This window comes from Nilaparvata lugens, chromosome X (assembly GCF_014356525.2).
Source record: "Nilaparvata lugens isolate BPH chromosome X, ASM1435652v1, whole genome shotgun sequence".
In the NCBI taxonomy this organism is placed as follows: domain Eukaryota; kingdom Metazoa; phylum Arthropoda; class Insecta; order Hemiptera; family Delphacidae; genus Nilaparvata; species Nilaparvata lugens.
The window spans coordinates 95,037,370-95,058,796 of record NC_052518.1 but is presented as its reverse complement, the minus strand read 5'-3'; the positions used below and the strand labels follow the sequence as shown (position 1 = coordinate 95,058,796).

The 21,427-nt window shown below is 31.2% G+C and overlaps 1 protein-coding gene and 1 long non-coding RNA gene across 2 annotated transcripts in view; both read right to left on the bottom strand.

Annotated features, from left to right (window-relative positions):
* Window positions 1–45: 45 nt before the first annotated feature.
* Window positions 46–2,067, bottom strand: LOC120354839. Its single transcript, XR_005573237.1, has 2 exons — window positions 1,930–2,067; window positions 46–199 (listed from the first exon to the last, which is right to left on the bottom strand). It is a non-coding gene; the product is annotated as an uncharacterized LOC120354839 (long non-coding RNA).
* A 146-nt stretch (window positions 2,068–2,213) lies between these two features.
* The window catches only part of LOC111046591 (protein tyrosine phosphatase domain-containing protein 1-like), a 46,993-nt gene continuing 27,779 nt past the window's right edge, over window positions 2,214–21,427 (bottom strand). Inside the window, 4 exon segments of the mRNA XM_039442736.1 lie at window positions 2,214–2,567; window positions 3,829–3,941; window positions 4,840–5,035; window positions 6,453–6,567. Coding sequence (XP_039298670.1) covers window positions 2,214–2,567; window positions 3,829–3,941; window positions 4,840–5,035; window positions 6,453–6,567 — 778 coding nt within the window.

Below are 21,427 nucleotides of genomic sequence, written 5' to 3'. Positions count from 1 at the left end.
TTCATTTCGTTGTTAGAATTTTTATAATGAAAGGATAGGGTTAAGCAAGATTTGACACGTTCTGTTTATTTAACAGATCATAGTACAGATACATTTTTGATTTATGCTATGAATCAGTAATGCACCATATTCATCAACCGTGAACAAAACTCCATCAGTACCCTGAATGTTCCAATCCTTAGTCGATTGAAATCTTTACCTGAAAATGAAATATTGATTCTATTAGGTCCATGCTTCTAATTATAGTGAAGCTACTTTCAAAATTTTCTCAATTCCAGTAACAGTAAATAATAAATCACAGGACTCACTCATAATACTGGTGACTTTATTTTATGGGTGATTTTAGAATATTAGAATATTTTTAATGAAGTACATATTACAGGATTGGGCTATTGTTTTAAAAGTCTTGTAATAGAGATCCTTTGCACAAGGCTTTTATGAAACGGGCCCCTGATCTAAAGTAATTAAGAAACACTTGCCTCTAAGTGTATATTATAGCTTCTTAAATATCAAGGATTTTTTTGGAAATATTCTTCATTTATTTAGAACTTTATTCAATAATAAATCATACACGTATGATAGAAAGAGAACATCAACGTACCTTGCTTCAACCAGAAACTACCTTATAATAAAGTAATTATTTATTTCATTTTCGTATTTTAATCAGCGGTTGCACAAAAGCATTTTTTATCATGATTAAATGACACTAGAACCAATCAGAGAAGGATATTCTAAAAAGAATGCTTCTATGATTGTTTCTGGCGGCATTTAATCACAGTTAAAATTTAACAAACTTTTGTGCAAAGCCTTAGACTTGAATTGATAGAAGTGAAGACATATGTTCATTTATGTTTTGTTGTGGAGTGCAAGGCAATCTTGTATGGATTTGAGTTTATAATGATGCAACTTCTCAAATGCTTCACGAGGTGTGCAAAATGTTGTTTGTGCGGTGAGATCTTTATTTTTCATTAGAATAAACTGAGAAAGCAACCAATTTTGCATTCTCATTAATCTGGTTTCAAATATTCAACTTCTTGACTGATCCTGGATAATTCCAACAATATACAGAGTGTCTGATAAATCCCCCCATTTTTATACAGCTATAATTTCTTTATTTATGAACTAATTTTGCTAGAACTACATTTGTTAGATAGAGCACTCCTTGAGGTTGTGTTTAACACCAATTTTCACTTGTTTCAGTTTAAAAATATCCCCTCTCTTGACTGTGGAAGAAAGAGCCAAAATAGCAGCTCGTTATGAGGTCTGGGGATCTGTGGTGCGAGTACAAAGGTGGTGGAGGGCTGAACGAGGGATCCATGCAACACTGTTAAAAGTTGTCATTCCAAATTACTAAAAACAGGGAGTGTTGCAGATGCAAGATGATCAGGAAGACAGCAGAGAATGTTGACAGAGTTCCTGAAATGTTCATGAGGAGCCCTAAGAAATCAATGCGTCAAGGATCTCGTGAAAGTGGTCTTTCACATTACTCTGTTGCAACGATTCTTAAAAAAGATCTCAGTGTTGTTGCATGAATCCCTCGTTCAGCCCTCCACCATCTTTGTACTCGCACCACAGATCCCCAGACCTCATAACGAGCTGCTATTTTGGCTCTTTCTTCCACAGTCATGAGAGGGGATATTTTTAAACTAAAACAAATGAAAACTGGTTTCAAACACTACCTCAAGGAGGGCTCTAACTAACAAATGAAGTTCAAAATTGGTTCATAGATAAATAAATTATAGCTGTATAAAAATAGGGAGTGACTTATCAGACAATCTGTATATTAATTTTGCAAACAATCAAGACAATAGTATCCCCATTTAGAGGCATACAAAATTATTCAACAATTCTTGAAAATGGTCTCTGATATCCATATAAACTTATTGCAAAAATATTCCAATGTAATTATTCTCAATTTGTTTAGCTTACCAGAAGGCAGCAATGTACTCCTGACCATCACAGACTGCTGTGTTAAATCAGCTGTCTTCTGATCAGTGAAAGTTTAGTAGGATAAACTTGAAATTCCTCTGTTACACCCGGTCTGAAATGATAAGTGTTCTTGATCAACTTTGGGAAGATATTTTTATGTTTTCCTAAGTATTTTATTAAGACTTATAGTTAGCTGTCTCACGGTAAAAACATCAAAATCCAGGAAAATTAGATTTGTTGGGTAAGATAAGCCATTTATATTTTAATCATGCCTATGTTCTCCATTATTGAATTAATAAAGTTTTAAGCCTGAATTTTGCGTGTATTAGATCATGTTCATGACAAGAAAAAGCATGAATTACCAGTTCGAATTTTTTTATGCAGCTGCAGGGGTCCGTGTACTGCAACACTATATAAGTCAAATTATCTCGATTTAAAACGGGCGTTTTGAGTTGCTCTAGCCATTCAAACAGCAGACCGGTCAGAACTACCGGATTAGTCTCAACTTCCAATTTTCTCCATGATGAGGCTGTGCCATTTAGCTCCTGTTGGTATTGTCGAATCTGCTTCTTTAAGTCTTCGTCAATGTTTTCATGATCTACTGTCAACGCATCTATTATGTCTCCCGTGGTGTTTGTCTGTGAAATTGATAATTTAAAATTCTAGGCATCCAATACTGTGAATAATCTAATATTTACAGTAGGCCTACTGACAAATATATAGGCATTCAAACATTATCTTTGTCAAAAGTCTGAATTGCTGTGAATATTTTTGTTCGTATTTCTATAAAATAATGTCTTCAAATCTATGTGTAACCTTATCTAAATTTTGGAGAGTAATAGAACAAGATTACCTTTTATCTCTCCCTAAATCTTTATTCCGAAGTGAAAAGTGTAAATTTAAAGTATTGTGCTCTCTATAACCTTAGTGTCCGTTTTCCCATTAGGGAACTTTGGACTATATACTGCGAGGTGGAACTACCCTTGGGTCTCCCCACCATTCAAAGCCATACGCTAATAATAATAATATTTCGATGATGTACTTATTGTATCAATCAATAAAGAATAAAGATTTTAGGTCTTAGTTTTATATTATGTGCAAAATATTATATAATTTGATATCATACTAAGACAGTTCATAATGGCAATGGTTACATAATGAACTCTGAATTCAGTGAAATAATATTTGATCTATCACATATAGAATTTTCTAACATTAAGTGATTGATTTGGAAGAGCAAGAATAGTATAGGTACCTACCAAGTAATGAAATAATAATTCAACTTGAAAAACGTTTACCGAGGTTCTAAAAATGTACTGTAAATGTTTTTACTTGAAGTTAGAGATTTATTTTTAATTAAATTATTGTAAAACATTTCTTATAGTGGTTAAAGGAAAGAGTATTCTACACAGTGAGCAGAATTTTGGTCTGAGTCACACACCCATAACATTCAAGATCGTAGTTCATAGAGAAGATAAGTATATTAATATTAAAGTTTATTTCGAAATTTATTGAATATTTTCTTCGACTTGCCCTTTCTCACTCTACTGTTTGTGACAATAAGCTTTTTGTGTGTGTTTTATTCTAAAATCAAATTCAATACTATCTGTGTAGAGTTCCTTATAGTATTCTCCCTCAATTTATTTGTGTTTATCTTAAGACTATTTTTTTATTACATAAATCTAATACAATGAGATAATATTTATGTTACAAATTACACTGATGTGATAACTTTGATGGATAACATACTAAGACTTTTAATATGATTCCAAGTCTTCAATGGAATAAGAACATACTATGCACATCTTTGACCTATAATTTTATTCATTTAATCTGCTAATGCTATTAGTTATTTATTCATCTAATCGTTATTTATTTACTTATCGCTTCGAATCTTACCTTGTTCAATTGATCATAATCAGTAGTATTATGGTTTGAAATTAGTATTCTATTTGACTCTTCGGTTGAGGGATCTTTATTCTCATCCACTGTCATTTTGTAATCAAGGCAGTCTGGAAAATTGTTGAAATGGTCAAATGTTTTATTTTGCTGCGAATTGTTCTTTATTCAGAATAAGCCAGTAATTTTTTTTCATTTTTAGTAGAAAACTCTTTGCAATTCAACCAAGAATTGGAGAACTTATGTATGATTTGAATATCATAAGGGGGGTTGTTTTGTATAGATATTTTTTAAATATATTTAGGATGGTAAAATAATAAATGAAGAAGGGATGTTTATGAAAAGCACCTATTATGAATTTATTATGAATAAAAATGAAGACTATCAAATATATTCTATGTTTTTAGTGGTTATTGAGTGCATAACATTTATAATAACTCTTATATTAGTAAAAAACACACAATATGCTGCCACTCAACACACAATCATTCTTAGATAGAACTAGTTTTTGCGATTCTTTGTTGTGTGTGGTAGAAATTAGAGTTATAAAAAAGAGTAATGTTGTGATAATACATGAAGCAATTCTTTTTGAACAATAGAAAGGACAAGAATAAAACTAACTAGTCTTGGATCGCGAGCTGTAATAAAAAATAGCCTAGGTTGGAAATTCAATATTCTCTTAATAAATATTCCAACAAATATTTTTCAATGTATATTTTCAGCAGTAAATATGAAGTTTGAACAAAATCATTTCCTCTCACCTATTACAAAGATAAGGAGGATGATAAATAAATGTTAAATGAATGACTTGATAAATTAATGCTAGAAAAATGTGTAGTGTAATCTACTCGCAAGAAAAGGGAAATATTATTCTAATAAATGAGGAAAGTATCTGTAAGAATATAATATAAGACTTCATCTATGTTCGATCAATGAAATTAAAAATTGAAACCATCAATTAGAAATTAGAGTTATATAAATGTTGTTGTAGACTTGTAAGTCGAGACTCACCTTGAGGTTTCTCCTGTTTTCTCCTTTTACGTAATAGTCTTTTAGCAAATATATATTGGTAATATGATATATTATTATTAGCTGCTAGGAAACTCGCTGTTGACGGAATAGTTTCTGAAGAATCATCATCATCAAAAATATTTCCGGCACCACAATTACTGAGTTTCAAAAGCCTTTCGCAGATAACGAAAATAATCTGAAAATATAAATAGATCATCATAAACCAAAAAAAAATTATTCTTGAAAGAATAATACTTTGATATTGTCAATACCACTTTTTTTATTCGAAAATTAATCCATAATTCAGTACCAGGTATCATGGTAAAACCTACCACATCTTCAGCTGAACTAATAAGTGTGTTCCTCCAACAACAACAAACTTATTAGTTCAGCTGAAGATGTGGTAGGTTTTACCATGAAACCTGGTACTGAATTATGAATTAATTTTCGAATAAAAAAATGGTATTGACAATATCAAAGTCTTATTCTTTCAATTATGGAGAAATACCACAACATCTCATACCATACAATCAAATTATGTATATATTATTCTGATAAAATAATTTGTTACTATAGAAAATAAATACACATGAACTGTAACGTTGCATTTGTAAACAAATCATACCACTGCAGGTGAAATTCCACAGTTAAAATAATATATATTTGAATAATATCAAAAAATCAAGCGTGTAGTAAAATTGATTAAAAGCTATTCTCAATTGGCATTTGAGTTGGCAATTATGGCAAAAGTATTCTTATAAAAATGAATGTGATATTTTATAATGTGATTGAATTGGAAACTTGTGTAAAGTTAGTATCAAGTTACACATTGGTTAACACTGGTATTTAATTAACTCATGATATAGAATGAAGCAAAATTTTATTTGACCCACTGCTTTTTGAAACTGAGCAATTTTGAATTTTAATTATTTTCGTCGTAGCTAAATGAATAATGATCCAAGACTCAAGGTCCAAAAAAAGGAAAAAGAAAGTTTGATTTGTAAAAACCAATATTTGAGCTTTGATTTTATCCTACTGCTTGTAGATGAACGTGATAAACATTACCGAAATATTATAAAAGCATAACACACACAAGAACATTTTCCCCACCTACAACCATGTATTAGTATGTTTTTCATTAAATTTCACAGTTTAAATACTTTTTCAATCCTGGAGCTTCATGATAAACCTATTTGAGTATATAGCTTGAACACTAAACTTTTAGGTACGTTATATTAACATAGCCTATTATTATTTAAAGAATTGTTCAAGATGGACTTATAGTCCGTGCAAATTTACTTCATACTTGGAGGAATATGCAGTGCAGAGAAATGGAGGGAGATCAGCCAATTACAGTGATTAATAGAGTCATAGGTAGAAGCGCAGTTGCCAATTTGTCAGTCGTCTGACTGCTTTCAGACAGGAAACTTGGCATGTGTAGCATGAGCACATGAACAGTCACCAGAAGTTGGAGAACGCTGGCCGGTTCATTACGGCAACATCGCGCCTCTGTACCCCTCCCGCTGTATGCTTTCTCTGCTGCGCATGTAAGAAGTAAATATGCACGGACTATAGTGTTTGTTACGAGTACTATTTTAATCATTGTTTGTTACCTTGGGCACGTAACGGTAATATCTCGCTTCTTTGCCGTAAAGTAGTACGTTCTGCATGTTGAGGTAATGCGACAGAGTGAAGTCCTCCACCCCTTTTTTATCTTTCACAGGCTCTCTTTAAATCAATAATAGGAAGGAATTCATAATAATAGCGTCATATTTACAAAAATATAAATGTATCCTGCTAATGCTACAACATATTTGTGTTAGAATTAATTTATTTATACATTCATAGATACAAAAATGAATGGATTCCCAATTTCCCATGAATGATTGGGAAAGGAACAACAGGCTTAAAGCCCAAAACTGTTCCTTCCACCAAAATTTGGTATATTTGGGCTATGTTGTATAAATTATATAGACACATTAGATAAAATTTTACAAGTGAAATGATTCAACATTTTTGCCTTATTAAAAATGTAATAATCAATGTGATGAAATTTCAATGTTCGGAAATAGCGTATAGACAAATTACCCAAGCAGCAAGGAAATGATTTGAAAGTGCTTGAAACTAATTGCCAGTGATTTAAAATTTGTCACCTCTTTTTAGGGCAAGTTAAATCATTTTAAAGTACTTTCAAATTACTTTTAATTCTCCATGAAATGTCATTGAAGACCAATGATTGAAAATTATTTATAAATTACCTCAAATGATTTAGTAAAGTACTTTAAAGTACTTTTCAATCATTTGAAGACCAATGATTGAAAATGATTTATAAATTACTTAGAATGATTTGAATGAAGTACTTTGAAGTACTTTTCAATTACTTGAAGACCAATGATTGGAACTGATTTACGAATAATTTAGAATGATTGGAGTCAACTGATTTGAAGTACTTTGAAGTGATTTGAAAGAGACAATTATAATTACTTTAAAATCATTTACAATAATTTCAAGTCATTGAATTTTTTCTTCTCATTTCTGATTGAAATCCATTGACAATCATTCGGAATCATTTGAATGGAATGATTTGGAATTACTTGAAAATAATTTCCAATGATTTCTAATGAGTAATCCATATTGATAGTGAAAATTGAAAAACTTCGAATAAACTTTCGAGTATCCTCAACAGATCATGAAGTGTGAAGTATATCTCCATAATAATGTAGAAGGATCTTGTGGACCAATGTTTGGAAATGATTTATTGAACATTGAAAATTATTAAAGTCAAGTGATTGGAAATACTCTCCAATCGTTTGGAAATTGATGACTGCATGAGAATGATTTACAAATTGTTCAGAATTATTTGATTGGAGTAAATTACTTGAAAGTACTTTCCAATCATTCTATAATCGATGATTGAAACTGATTTATGAATGATTGGAGTAAAGTACTTGAAAGTACTTTCCAATCATTCTATAATCGATTATTGAAACTGATTTATGAATCATTTAGAATGATTGAAGTAAAGTACTTGAAAGTACTTTCCAATCATTGTATAATCGATGATTGAAAATGATTTATGAATCATTTAGAATGATTGAAGTGAAGTACTTGAAAGTGCTCAGAATTACCATGAAGTAAGTAAATACTTAAACATATTACTTATTATTTAATATGTGGAAGTACTCTCCAATCATTTGATAATCAATGATTGACGTATCATTTTGAATGAACTCAGAAGTGCTTTAAAGTACTTGCAAATCATTCCATAATCAATTATTAGAAATGATTTATGAATCATTTAGAATTATTGCAGAAATGCTTGGAAGTACATTTGAGAATCGATGATTGATATTGATTTACAAATCGTTTAAAATAATTGGAGTAGAGTGAGAATAATTGCTGGGAGTACTTTCCAATAATTCAAGAATGGATGATTGGAATAATCTATATAATTGTTTAATGATACTTCACTAATAAACAGATATGAAGTATCTCGTCCATATAAATGTCATTTGCAGGACAATTGGCTTGGTCGTTTTGCATTTCATCAAATCATCATTGCACTTCCCAATTACTCACACACAAGCAAGAAGCTCATGTGAGCATTACCGTGTTAAAAAAATTGTGAAAAGAATTGTGGGAGAATAATTTTCACTCTCAAATCATTTAGAATTATTGATATCATTTGTTAAAAATTGTTCTCAATTGAAATTGTTTGACAATAATTTGGATGAAATAATTTAGAATTGCTTAATAGTTGTTGTCAAAGGATTCAAGGCTCTGCAGGATAGCCGGGTAAATTCAGGATTCATTACCCTCTTGTAAGAACTAGGTTCGGATTAAAAGAAAAAGAAGTACAAAATCTCTGAAGAAGGTATGTGTGTCTGTGTCAGTGTGAGAGCGCGAGAGGGAGAGGAGAGAAAGATGGAAATAGTCAGTCTTTCATAGAAGAACTCCCCCCCCAATGAAAAATCTATTCACAGTTACAGGCTTCCGTGACTAATTGATTGTTGTAGGTTTAGGAACTGGCCTAAAAATGTTCCTAGCCATGCTGAAAAGTCTTGTTAGACACTTTTATACTGTGAACAGATTCACTTTCTACTGTCAGCATTCCTTATAAATAACATCAATGTTGCCCATTCAGTCGATGCTGACCGAGTCAGGTACTTATAGTGTGGCTCACTTTCAAAAATCAGTATTCCTCATGAATAGCATCAATGTTTCACCTTTAACTAATGCTGACAGTATCTCACTGTAAAGCTGCTTGGTTGTGTGTCAGTGTACCTTATAAATAACATCGAAGCTCGTCTTGTTCAACTAATGCTGACATTTTAGAGTGAATCTCACTATAGAGGAGCTTGGTTGAGTGTCAGCATACCTCGTGAATGATATCAATGCTGTTTCCGTTTAATCAATGCTGTCAGTTTAAGATGAATGACATCATAGAGTAGCTCTGATGTGTCAGCATACTTCTGAACAGCATCAATGCTGTTCCCTTCCAGCTAATGCTGACAGTTTTAAGTGAATCTCACCACAAAGCAGTAGCAATAGATTGGTAGCAAGACAATTTGGACGAATGTTGTTTCTACAGCCGCCTGTTTGTATGTCTCAGTATGTTACAATATATACTGGCTTATGCACTAATTTACTATAAATGACAGTATTGCTGTTTATTCAACGAATTTTACTAAGTATGAGAATGAAGATTGAATGCAATTTGAAAAACAATAGTATTATATTGCGATGTAACTACATGGATTGGCGGTGTTTCAACAAATAAAATTATTGTCAACTCTCTGAATATAACATAACATCCTTCCCATTAGAACACGATCGGGAGAGAGATATATAGAGAGATATATAGAGAGAGAGATACATTTTTTAACAAAGTAAATCTGCTTCAAACTTAAAAGGAACTTTTTTCGGGACCAAGTTTCGCATATTTCGTCACATATCTTAAAAATTACTGTAGCTACAGGTCTGGAAACGGTTTTATTGAATTTTTCAGTTCATTTTACATAAAGTACGCTAAATTGTACATCTTAATTAACAGCCAACAAATACCCGTAGGGCTTCGTTTCAGCAGAGGCACAGAAATTCAGACGAAATCTTCCACCCTCTATCACTTGGTAACTAAGCATTTTCGGACCTATGTTAATTATAACTTTTTTCTTTTTTTGATGTGAGGAATCACGCCCTGATTTATGGGCACCTTTTTTCAGAACATTCTGTATACTGATTATATTTTGTCCACTCTCAGGTCAAGATCCCTTTACTCATGAACTCTTTCTGCGAATAACTTTCAAAAGGGAGTGAATAATGTAAGAACTATTGTTTACAGGAAAACTGAGCCCAAAACCGGTCGCCTTCAGTCAACTGAAGGCGGTCACGCACCGCTTGTGCGTGCGTGTGAGGGTCTGTCACCTCCATTTTTCAGTGGCTTGCAAACGATAAATTCCTTCGCTAGATTCCATTTAGAAACCGTACGGATGTGAAGATTTTTATGAAAACATTGATTTCAACAGAATCATCAAAACTAATTCATGTTGCAAGATAAATTTCCAAAATATTCATCAAAAACGCCAGGAAAAAATCATAAAAGTTTCCCACTTAATAGAGCAATATAAATGTTTTCTCAAGAAATATCAATTTTTCACCTCGCAACTTGAATAGAGAATTAACAAACCTTCAAAATGAGATATTGACTGGAACTTTCGGATGAAAATCAACCGAGTTATATGGAATCCCAATTAACATTACGATTATGGAGATAGCAATTCGACATGGTTCCCCTCCTGCAGAGTCTTGAAAATATGTATCAGTAGTTAACGTTATTCTTGACGAGGCAATGAATAGAGTGGCAAATGTGACCCCAAAATGTAATGATTTATGATATACGATAATAATTGAAATAATGGGAAAACATAACTTGGAAGTACTGTGATTGAACCAGGGATAAATATTAAATAAGCCAGTTACACAAACACATCGATTTTTTGCCGTTCTTATAATTCTACCAAATTGAATGGACAACATCATGCCTTTATCAAGTTAGGTTTAATCTAATAGAATTTATGGGGACGGCAAAAAATTGGACGAGTAGAAATCGATGTGTGTGTAATAATCTTCGAACACTGTAAGTCTGTAACTGGAAATAGTAAAATTCAGGACCTGAATGGATGCAGTCTTATGAACGAAATATGTGAGTAATAGTTAATGGAAGTATTGTAAATAAATGTAATCATCAGTAAAACTAGTAGCTTGCGAAATTTTAAAACTTATAACCTTCTCTAAACTGAGACCCTATCATAATAAACTCGTAAATCAAAATCGAATATAGATATAATACAACCACCTATTAAATACCGAGAGAAACAAAAATGTTTTTCCATCAGGAACCATAAAAATAACTGAAAACCATTACCAGGTAGCGCGCCAAATTCAAAATCCGAGAGATCTGATCAGCTTCCTGTTTAAGTGAATTAACTGATAAACCCTCGTTTATATAAAATACTCATCCACATATTTTATCACACTTCAGGAAATTAATCAATTGACATAAATTTATCTTAAAATTCTTACAATACCCAGATAGCAACGAAAACCTTTTTAAATCATTACCATAGACTTTAAATAAAAACTTCTCACATAAACTTGTGAAAACCTTGTGAAGGGTAAACTGAAGAGGTTTTCGTTATGGGGGATGGGAAATTCACGAATGACGCATCAACACGTCTGAACTTCTAGACTGAAATTTTGCATAAATATTCCTTATTTATCAAGGATGGTTATAGGCACATTTTAAATTCTTCAGGATTTCATTAGGTCAATTTTTAGTTTGACATGTTTCTAATTAGACCCTTGCGGAGCACGGGTTACCTGCTAGTTGTTAATATATTCAAGCAAAGTGAGATAAATTAGATAGATAGATCACAGTTCTTTATCCATGTTACAATATATACTTGCTTATACACTAATTAACATTGAATGGCAGTATTGCTAATCAATAAATTTAATGAATTCTACAAAGTATAAAAAATCAATTGATGAAAATAAAGATAGAATGCAATTTGAATAACAATAATATAATATTGTAATATATCTACATAAATCGGCGGTGTTTCAACAAATAATTGTCGACTCTGAAAAGTGTATAAAAAATAATATCCTTCCCACACGACCAGGATAATTATTGTGAGAGAGAGACAAAATAAGATTGAGGGGACGAAAGAGAGAGGGAAAAATGATAGTGAGAAAGTGAGGTAGGACTTTCTGTCCTATTGTTAGTTGCTCATCCAACTACCCCCGGTAGTGTAACTATAGCTACCAATACATACATGTATTTACAAAGCAAGAACATCGTTCTCAACATTTTCTGAAAGAAGAAAGTTGAAAAGTAGACAATGTTTCTAGTTTATCAATAGCTCAGAACTCAAAAGAATGAGTCAACGGCACTAGCTGGCTCTTTGATGATGACACTCTTGTCTTTGCTTTGCTGGGCAGGCACGGAATTCTATACTACACGTTAACGTAACGTATGGAGTTCCTTGTAGGCTACATCGTAGTAGGACCTGATATAATATAGTATAGAGTTCTTAATAACTGTGTAATGGGAGTTGTGAGTGAACTGTGCACTTATTACTGACTAGCAGGTAACCCTCTAATTGAAAACTTGACAGACTGGAAACTTGACCTACTGAAATCTTGAAGAATTTTAAATAGGCCTTTAACCATCCTCGATTAATTAAGAGTCCAGATGCAAAATTTCAAGTCAATCAGTCCAGTAGTTCAGACATGATGATGTGTCATTCATGAATTTCTCATCCCGCACGTCATAAGCCAATCCTTTCCTTTAAAATCCAATATTAGATCAGTTAATACTAGCAGTAGGATGAGTAAAACTATAATCTTCATAAAAATAATAAATGCTAAGTAGTAGGCCTATAAACTTGAATTAATATGATTAATAACTAATAAGTAGGCCTATAAAAATGAATTAACGTTTGAAGTCTTATGAAAGTATAATCTGTCAAAGTATTTAAAAAAACTTGTTGCAAATATAATGTGAAAGCAACAAAATTTTATAGAACACACTAGACTACAGTTTTGTTGCAGGAATGATAGGTAGTTTTTGAAATATCTGTTGATGAAAGGCTATAAGTTATTCATTACTCTCTTCCTATCCTAATAATATATAGTATATAAATTATGATTATAGTAAGTTTACAGCAAAATTATAAAAATAAAAGTTTGAGATCTTCATTCTCTTTGGTAGCCTATCATGCAAATCATGATAATTTATCTCTTTTAATGTCTTTAATTATGGAGAGACTTTTTCAGATAAGCTACAATAATGCGGACTAGATACTTGAACGATTGTCATTACTATACCCATCCTCAATGAGCCCAATATGAGATCATTATTAATACATCAATTGATTAATTGATTTGCTAGAAGCTAACATGACTTGAAGGTTTAAAAAATATCTGAAAACGGTCCTTAAACTCTCTTGAAGTTAAAGTAATTATTATCTTCACCAGACTTCACAGAGAGCACCTAGGACCTAAGAAAGCTGTGATGTTTTTCGTTTGTAATGTGATTATAGGAATAAGAAATCCTTCTTAGTTTTATCGCAATCAATAGGGTAGTTTTTCATAAATTGTGATTAGTGAGTCGGTTCAGAATTCCTCAATAATGAACTTGAGCTATAGATTTATCACATATGGTACTGAACCGATCGCATACAATTAACCCAGTAGATCTATATATTAATGAATCTAGTTTAAATTAATTTTCACTTGGATTGAAAATTGGCAACTTTTGCAGGTTATATAAATATTATTATCAAAGAACACTGAAATACCAATGGTAACATCAGATCAAGCTTAATTCGATAACCGGTAACCAAGATATATAGACTATCAAAGAAGATTAATAACTTTTACTACATTCATGATAAAATTGAGACTACGGTATTTCGAATAAGAATGTATAAAATTCCTCCAATATTTTAGATAAAATTTATCTCAAAATTGGAAAATGTCTCCATTTTAATTCACAATATTAATAGACTTAGCGCCAATCCCAACCAAAGCCCTGCGTAAAGAAATATTCAGACAGTCCTTTATTACCTCTACCGAATTGAAACTATAATAATCATCCATTAATCAAATACATTCTTTCAACAAAAGTTACCTTGACTTGACCAGTGATTGGTGAGTTGCATACCCTAATGCTACACTTCGGATTTGTTAAAAGTTCTTTGGAAGATTTGAACTACAAACTTCCAGAATATCAATTTACAAAGGTTCAGATTGAGAATATTATTCAAAATTGGTTTCCATGATCGGGGATTGGCATGGATTCGAGGAATCAAATTGAATTGTATGGAATAAACTGAGGAATCAATTCGAAGAAAGTTGCGTGAACAATAAGAACAGCAAATGATAACAAAAGCCATACTCCCAGTCAATTCAATCATTGCAATTACATATTTGAGAATCGTAATTCTAGACTAATCTGTGGTTCTTAAAGGCTGGGAATGAGCTTGTACAATTATTATTGAAATCCCACACAAGACAATATGGTTTGTTCATTAAGCAACATGGAGGAGGAAGTAGATATAGGTCACTTCATTTCAGGTGCTTAATTCTTAGCAAATACAGGCGAAATTGTTTTGACAAGATATGTATTTTGCGGCCGGAGTTAAAAATCCTTTCAAATTGGGATGAATGACATTAGGCCTATACTCGTACCAGAGAAAACTCCTATAATTGTATTCTGTGCTCGTACGTAGTACGAGTTGATGTTGGTGTTACATGGAAATAACAAAATTCATCTTTTAAATACAAGAATTGCCTTCGGTCTTCTCTCTTTTCGAAGTTGATCGATATTATTTATTTATTTTGAGATCTCACAACATCAATTTTGAGATCTTTAGGTTATATTTCCCAAGTCTTTTTTAGTATCAGTATTCTGTACTTTCTTTGATATCGTAGCAAGAGACATAAGTATTATACTTTCCATTACAACTAATATACATGTGGGAAACTGATCATAATATTCGAGAATACTTTGCATCATGTAGGTTTCTCTTTTTATTCTCAGATTGTAGACATCGAAGGCTCGATATTCTTAAGAATACAGAACGATTTTCAATATTAAAGCATGGAACAAAGTTTTTTCTCAGGAATACTTCATTCATAATCGGTCCGATTATTCAATTATGCATAAAATATAATTTGTTTGATTTGAATTTCCAACTTTGTCTTGAAGTTGAATGAGCTTAGAGTTGATAGTTCAAGTAATCTCTGGTTTTCTACTTCATCAGTAAATGCACAAAACGCTACTTTTTTGGCTTATCTTTGTAATCAATCTTGATTACCAGCTTTAAATTTAAAAATATTTTTATATTTAATATTGTGCTCATATGATCGATTTTTTGTCTTGTGATTTAGATACTGTAGCCGATTGAGCTATAGACAAACTGTAAAGCTCATCTTATTAGTGAATAAAGGATATATGTAATAGTGCAATATATTATAATAGAACATGAAAAGGATCTTGACTCTTGAACTTTGAAATAATTAACACAGATCACCAGACTACATTGCCCTCGCTTTTTTCTTTTTGGTCGTCAGGGTTTATCACCCTGCACAGCTCTCACCCCCCTTTCCATACCTTCCAACACCTCTACATCAACCATTCTTTCCTTATGATTTCGACTGCATGCTTTGCCCACAATATCAGTACCGTTCGGTTCTCTCCTTTTGTAATGGCAGGCCATTGTCCACTGTCCACTCCCTGTTCAACAACCACTCCTTCTCTGTCTAACATCACTCACTCTCTCACATTCTTCCTCCCTTCTTTTCACTACACGTTGTCGAAATCGAAGCGTTTTGCCGCGTTTTTGGATTTTGGTCTTCTCATCTACTCTAGTCTCTGTAAGTGTTTCAGTCGAAAAGGATGCAACAACATGCACCACATTTCGCATGTAAGTCAAAAGTTCCAGTTCTCTTTACAGTGCTTCAGTCGTTTATTAGTTTTAAAATAACGTGAATATTTGATCTTCTATCAAAAAATGTAAGTACATAATATTACTCTAGAACTCTAAGTACAGTTTCGAATACGATAATATATTCATGCTTATGCTACTATATACTGACAGTTCTGAATATGGATGTGCAAGAGGATGTGTTCCAATTATGTATTAATATCTTATAAATAAATTTCAGCCCAATGACATGATTTTACAATTATGAATATAACAGCAAATTCAATTTAATTATTACCTTACGGTATGTAGTTTCGACTATGGAAAAAAGAAATAATTTAGCTATTTCAGAAATATTCAACCTCAAATTTTATTGAAATGAAAAAGTTTATATTTATTTATTTACATTTAACAATTATCAATATATTAACTCAATTCATTTCAAATTATACTTAGCATCTGTTATATTGTTCACTTATTAAGGTTCTACTTCATTATTATGTTTTTGGGCCTATTGGACCTAAGATATGCAATATATTGATAGGCTCAATATTATAAATCGAATAAGTTGTTAACATCCATGATGACAACAAAAAATATTCCTGACCATATGAAAGTGGAAAATTCAAACTGATTTTATAACGTGTAATTTGTGATTAATATGATTTATGCTACCACTGTACATGTTTTCCATATCTATTTCTGAATCATGATATCCTGTTATCCTCATAAAGGACGAAGGAAAGAGTCAATTTTATTGACAACCGAATAACTTTGATCTGTAGAATGGTCTCAAAGATATGCTGATTTCAAATTTTGAAGTAATTTAGTCAAAGAGTTCGGTACAGTAGCTGTTATCACGAGTAACATATCGTGCTAACGCTAAAATCCTAGAGTCCAAATTAAGAACTCGCTACACTTGTTCAATGAATAAGGTAGAAAATAATCGAGATAAAACCTTTCTAACAACAATCCAGCATACATATTTATATATCGTACCTCTTCTCACATGTGAAAAGCTACAAAACGTTGAGGTACCGACGCTTCTTATTCAACTGTTTATTATCATTGACTGAATTCAATATGCATAAGTAGAGGATGGAGTAGATGTAACAACAATAAGCCTACAAAAAGTAGATGAATAATATTTCTACCTGCAATATTGATACCTGTAAATTTGTTCTATTGTTGTCAAATTTTCATTTGCAGGGAAATGTTTGCGATTGGCAATGTATGGAGAATGATTATAATGATGCTACAGAGTAATACGGTATCGAAAAAAGAGATGAGCAAAAAAGTGGAAGCATACATTAATTATTCATAATGCATATCTCAGCAACAACAAAAAATTTAATTGCTAGAAGAAAACTCAGGACACATTGGATCAAATGTGAATAAAACTTTCAAAGGTAAGATACACCTTATAATTAGGTAAGATAATTGTAATTACCTACCATCTCATCATTTTGCGCAAATACTTTTAATTTCAATTTTTCTGCATACCCCACTTCCACACTGGTAAAGAATTCTTTATAATTATTTTTATTCCAGTTTTACTCTTTTTCTTCCATTTCTAATGAAAAGTCCTGTTATTACATTCAGTTTGAATTCAGCTTCCATAAAAGTAGCCCAATTAACACTTACTGTAACTATATTTTCATAAATTAATACTTGACATTATTTCATTTTATTAAAACGTTGTAATCCATTATAAATATACCCTTGAACATTTCTTAGCTTCAACTTATTTAATAACAATTCTTTTGTAATAAGATATCAATAATTAGTTCATGAAAGATGTGCTATTTTCCATATTGCTTGTCTGGGGTTTTTCTCACTCATTCCATTAATATTTGTATATATATCTGTAAGTATCTGTATTATGATTCTTTCCAATCCTAAAATCTAATCTCATCCTTCCAGGTGTCTGCCAAAGAAATTTCTAAAAGATGGTCAATGAGTCTGTCATTGGAGAAGAAGTCAACGATTGGCTCCTGCAACCGAAATTTAGAAGAGCGCGCAGGTGAAAAAAGTCTTAATATGGTTAATTATGATTTAATTGTATCTTAAATGAGAATGGAATATAGTTTACCAAGCAATAGTCAAGTGAATTGCCTCTAAATTCGGGGTTGCGTTCTGTAATGACTCATGGATGTTTTACATCCGTTAATTGCACATACCATTATGTAATTTATCACATTACATATAGGCTATAGCCTACATAATATGCCCTGTAATATATTATATTACCGATACTCAATATATTTTTCAACGAATAAACTAATACTTGTCGTGTTAATAAAGAGAAACAAATAAATAGATAGTCAATAATAGTTAATATCAGGTCGAATTCACCGAGATAACTTTTATTCAAGCTTTAAAGCCTCTACTATTATATACTATATACCTCGGGAGTTGCCTACCTTATTTGCAAAATATACTTATTTTGATGTGTAAAATAATCATTCAAGTATTCGTATTTTACTATTTTGGATACGGTATATTTTTCCTTTTTCTATTTGTTTATTCAAATTTATATTGCATCTTTGTATCTTGTGAAGCAATAAAAATGTATTATTACTATTAAAGAGGGCAATGAAGAACAATTTTGTGTAATAGATAAAATGAAAGTTCATATATTGCATAGTTATTGATATACTTCAATCGACACATAAGGCTATAACAATTAACAGTAGGCTATACTAAAATCATAATTTCTCAAGATTGGACTTAGTCAACGAAATATTATTTGGTCATAATTTTATAGAACAAATGCCAATTTTTACATGAAAAATGCCCATTCAAATTGACGAATCGGATATTTCTAATGATTTGATATTCTATTCTTTTGTTCTATTGATTTGAAATACAGAGTCGTCATTAAAATATTCTAGTGGTATTTATCTAGAGGTCAAAAATTACATTTTTAGGAGAGCAACTGAAATAATTCAATACGACGAGCTCTTATGACAATAACTTTGTATTTCTAACAGATAAGTAAAGTAAACATATTATTTCCAAATTTAGACGACATTCTTCATAATAATTATTATTGATTGATTGATTGATAATGCACATAACTAAGTTTCTCAAGCTTCCAATTTTGTTATCTGTTGAACTTGATCTGCTGTAGGCCTACATGCAAATGCTTCCGTTTTTTACTAATTTTTGTACCTGAAGTTATACAGTGAAGATGAAATTAAAATTAAGTTGATTTAATTTTTGTTCACAGACATGGAGAAAAGGAGAAACATCTCGCTGTATGCTGAAGTCGATGAAGACGAGACAGTAGAGGATTTTGGAGCTTCAGCCATGAAGTGCAAGCACAGTGTCTAAACACTTTTTGAGCCTGATTATAATATTATATTGAGAAAATTTAATTCCAATCCAGTAATATACTATATAAGATGTGAATGCGTTCAAGTAAAGGATTTATTAATTAATTTTGAAGTCATGTAATTTTTCACATCCAGCTGAATATCCTTTTTATTCTAGAAAGTAGATTATAATTTTTGTCACATAAAATTGAAGATATATTTTCCATCACATAATATTTAAAGTGGATTATCATAGCTTTTGATGACTTGGGTGATCATGAAATTGGTTTATCCTGCAGTTATGCAGATTGATCTTAATCAGACTGATATGGTAGTTATTTTATAATGCTTGGAAACGACTTTCAAATAATATGGTACCGGTACTGATATATGGAATGAACAATACGGTACTGACTCTAAAGGACTTATTCCAACAATTGACTGTGCTTTTCAAATGGTTTTCAACTGGTTTACACATGAAATGTTGCCCACTTGAAGCATTGTTATTCATTAGAAATGAATTCATTTCAAATCTACTTTGAAATGCTTTAAAGTGATTTAAAAAGTACATGGAACGATGATTCCAAATGATTCTAAAGAACTTATTCAATCATTCGAAAGTAGTTTATAAATCACAATTTTGCCCACTTAAAGCATTGTAAATCATTGTACAATCATTTAAAAGTAATTAAAAGTGATTTAAATCTACTTTGAAATGCTTTAAAGTGATTTAAAAAGTACATGGATCGATGATTCCAAATGATTCTAAAGAACTTATTCAATCATTTGAAAGTAGTTTATAAATCACATTTTTGCCCACTTAAAGCATTGTAAATCATTGTACAATCATTTAAAAGTAATTTAAAAGTGATTTAAATCTACTTTGAAATGCTTTAAAGTGATTTAAAAAGTACATGGATCGATGATTCCAAATGATTCTAAAGAACTTATCCAATCATTTGAAAGTAATTTATAAATCACAATTTTGCCCACTTAAAGCATTGTAAATCATTGTACAATCATTTAAAAGTGATTTAAATCTACTTTGAAATGCTTTAAAGTGATTTAAAAAGTACATGGATCGATGATTCCAAATGATTCTAAAGAACTTATTCAATCATTTGAAAGTAGTTTATAAATCACAATTTTGCCCACTTAAAGCATTGTAAATCATTGTACAATCATTTAAAAGTAATTTAAAAGTGATTTAAATCTACTTTGAAATGCTTTAAAGTGATTTAAAAAGTACATGGATCGATGATTCCAAATGATTCTAAAGAACTTATTCAATCATTTGAAAGTAGTTTATAAATCACAATTTTGCCCACTTAAAGCATTGTAAATCATTGTACAATCATTTAAAAGTAATTTAAAAGTGATTTAAATCTACTTTGAAATGCTTTGAAGTGATTTGGAAAGTACATAAATCGATGATTCTAAATGATTCTGAAGAACTTATTCAATCATTTGAAAGTGATTTCAAATGATTTTCAAGTAGTTTATAAATCACAATTTTGCCCACTTAAAGCATTGTAAATCATTGTACAATCATTTAAAAGTGCTTGAAAGTGATTTAAAATTACATTTCAAAGTACTTTAAACTGATTATTTTGCTGCTTGGGTATATTAGAGAGAACTGTTTTATATAGTTGCATTATTATAACAACTGTATTTCTGTGGCTTGGTGCAAAACTACCAATGTCAATTTTTTTCAAAAATGAGTTTAATACACCAAATACATCACTAATATCGATTATTTTCAGTTGCAAAGTGCCAATGTCCTATCTCAAAGCAATAAAAAGTTATAAACATGATTTGGTTGCACTCTCAGAGTGTGACAGTATTCCACTGTCAGAGTGCGAAAACTACTAATGAAGACATATGTTTTTAGATTGTCATTCATACTCCGTGCAAGAACTACCAATGTCGACTTCTACACTTCTAGCACTCGCATTTCCGTATCGAAATGCCGTAGTTGGAAAATACAAGGTGAACTTTAAAGCTGATTTGTGAGAAAGTTGATATTTTGACATAAGTAGTTGTTGCACCAAGCCACACTTATATAGATAAGTTATTGCACAATTCAACACTTCCATAAACAAATTAGTTAAGCTTTTTGTGTAGTTGAGAAGTTGACATTGTGGTAATTATTCATATTGAATGAAAAAGACTAAGAAATTGTCAAAAAACCACTGATTTAATGATAATTAGAAAGACCAATAAATCAGTGGTTTTTTGACAATTTCTTAGTCTTTTTCATTCAAATTAGTTAAATTT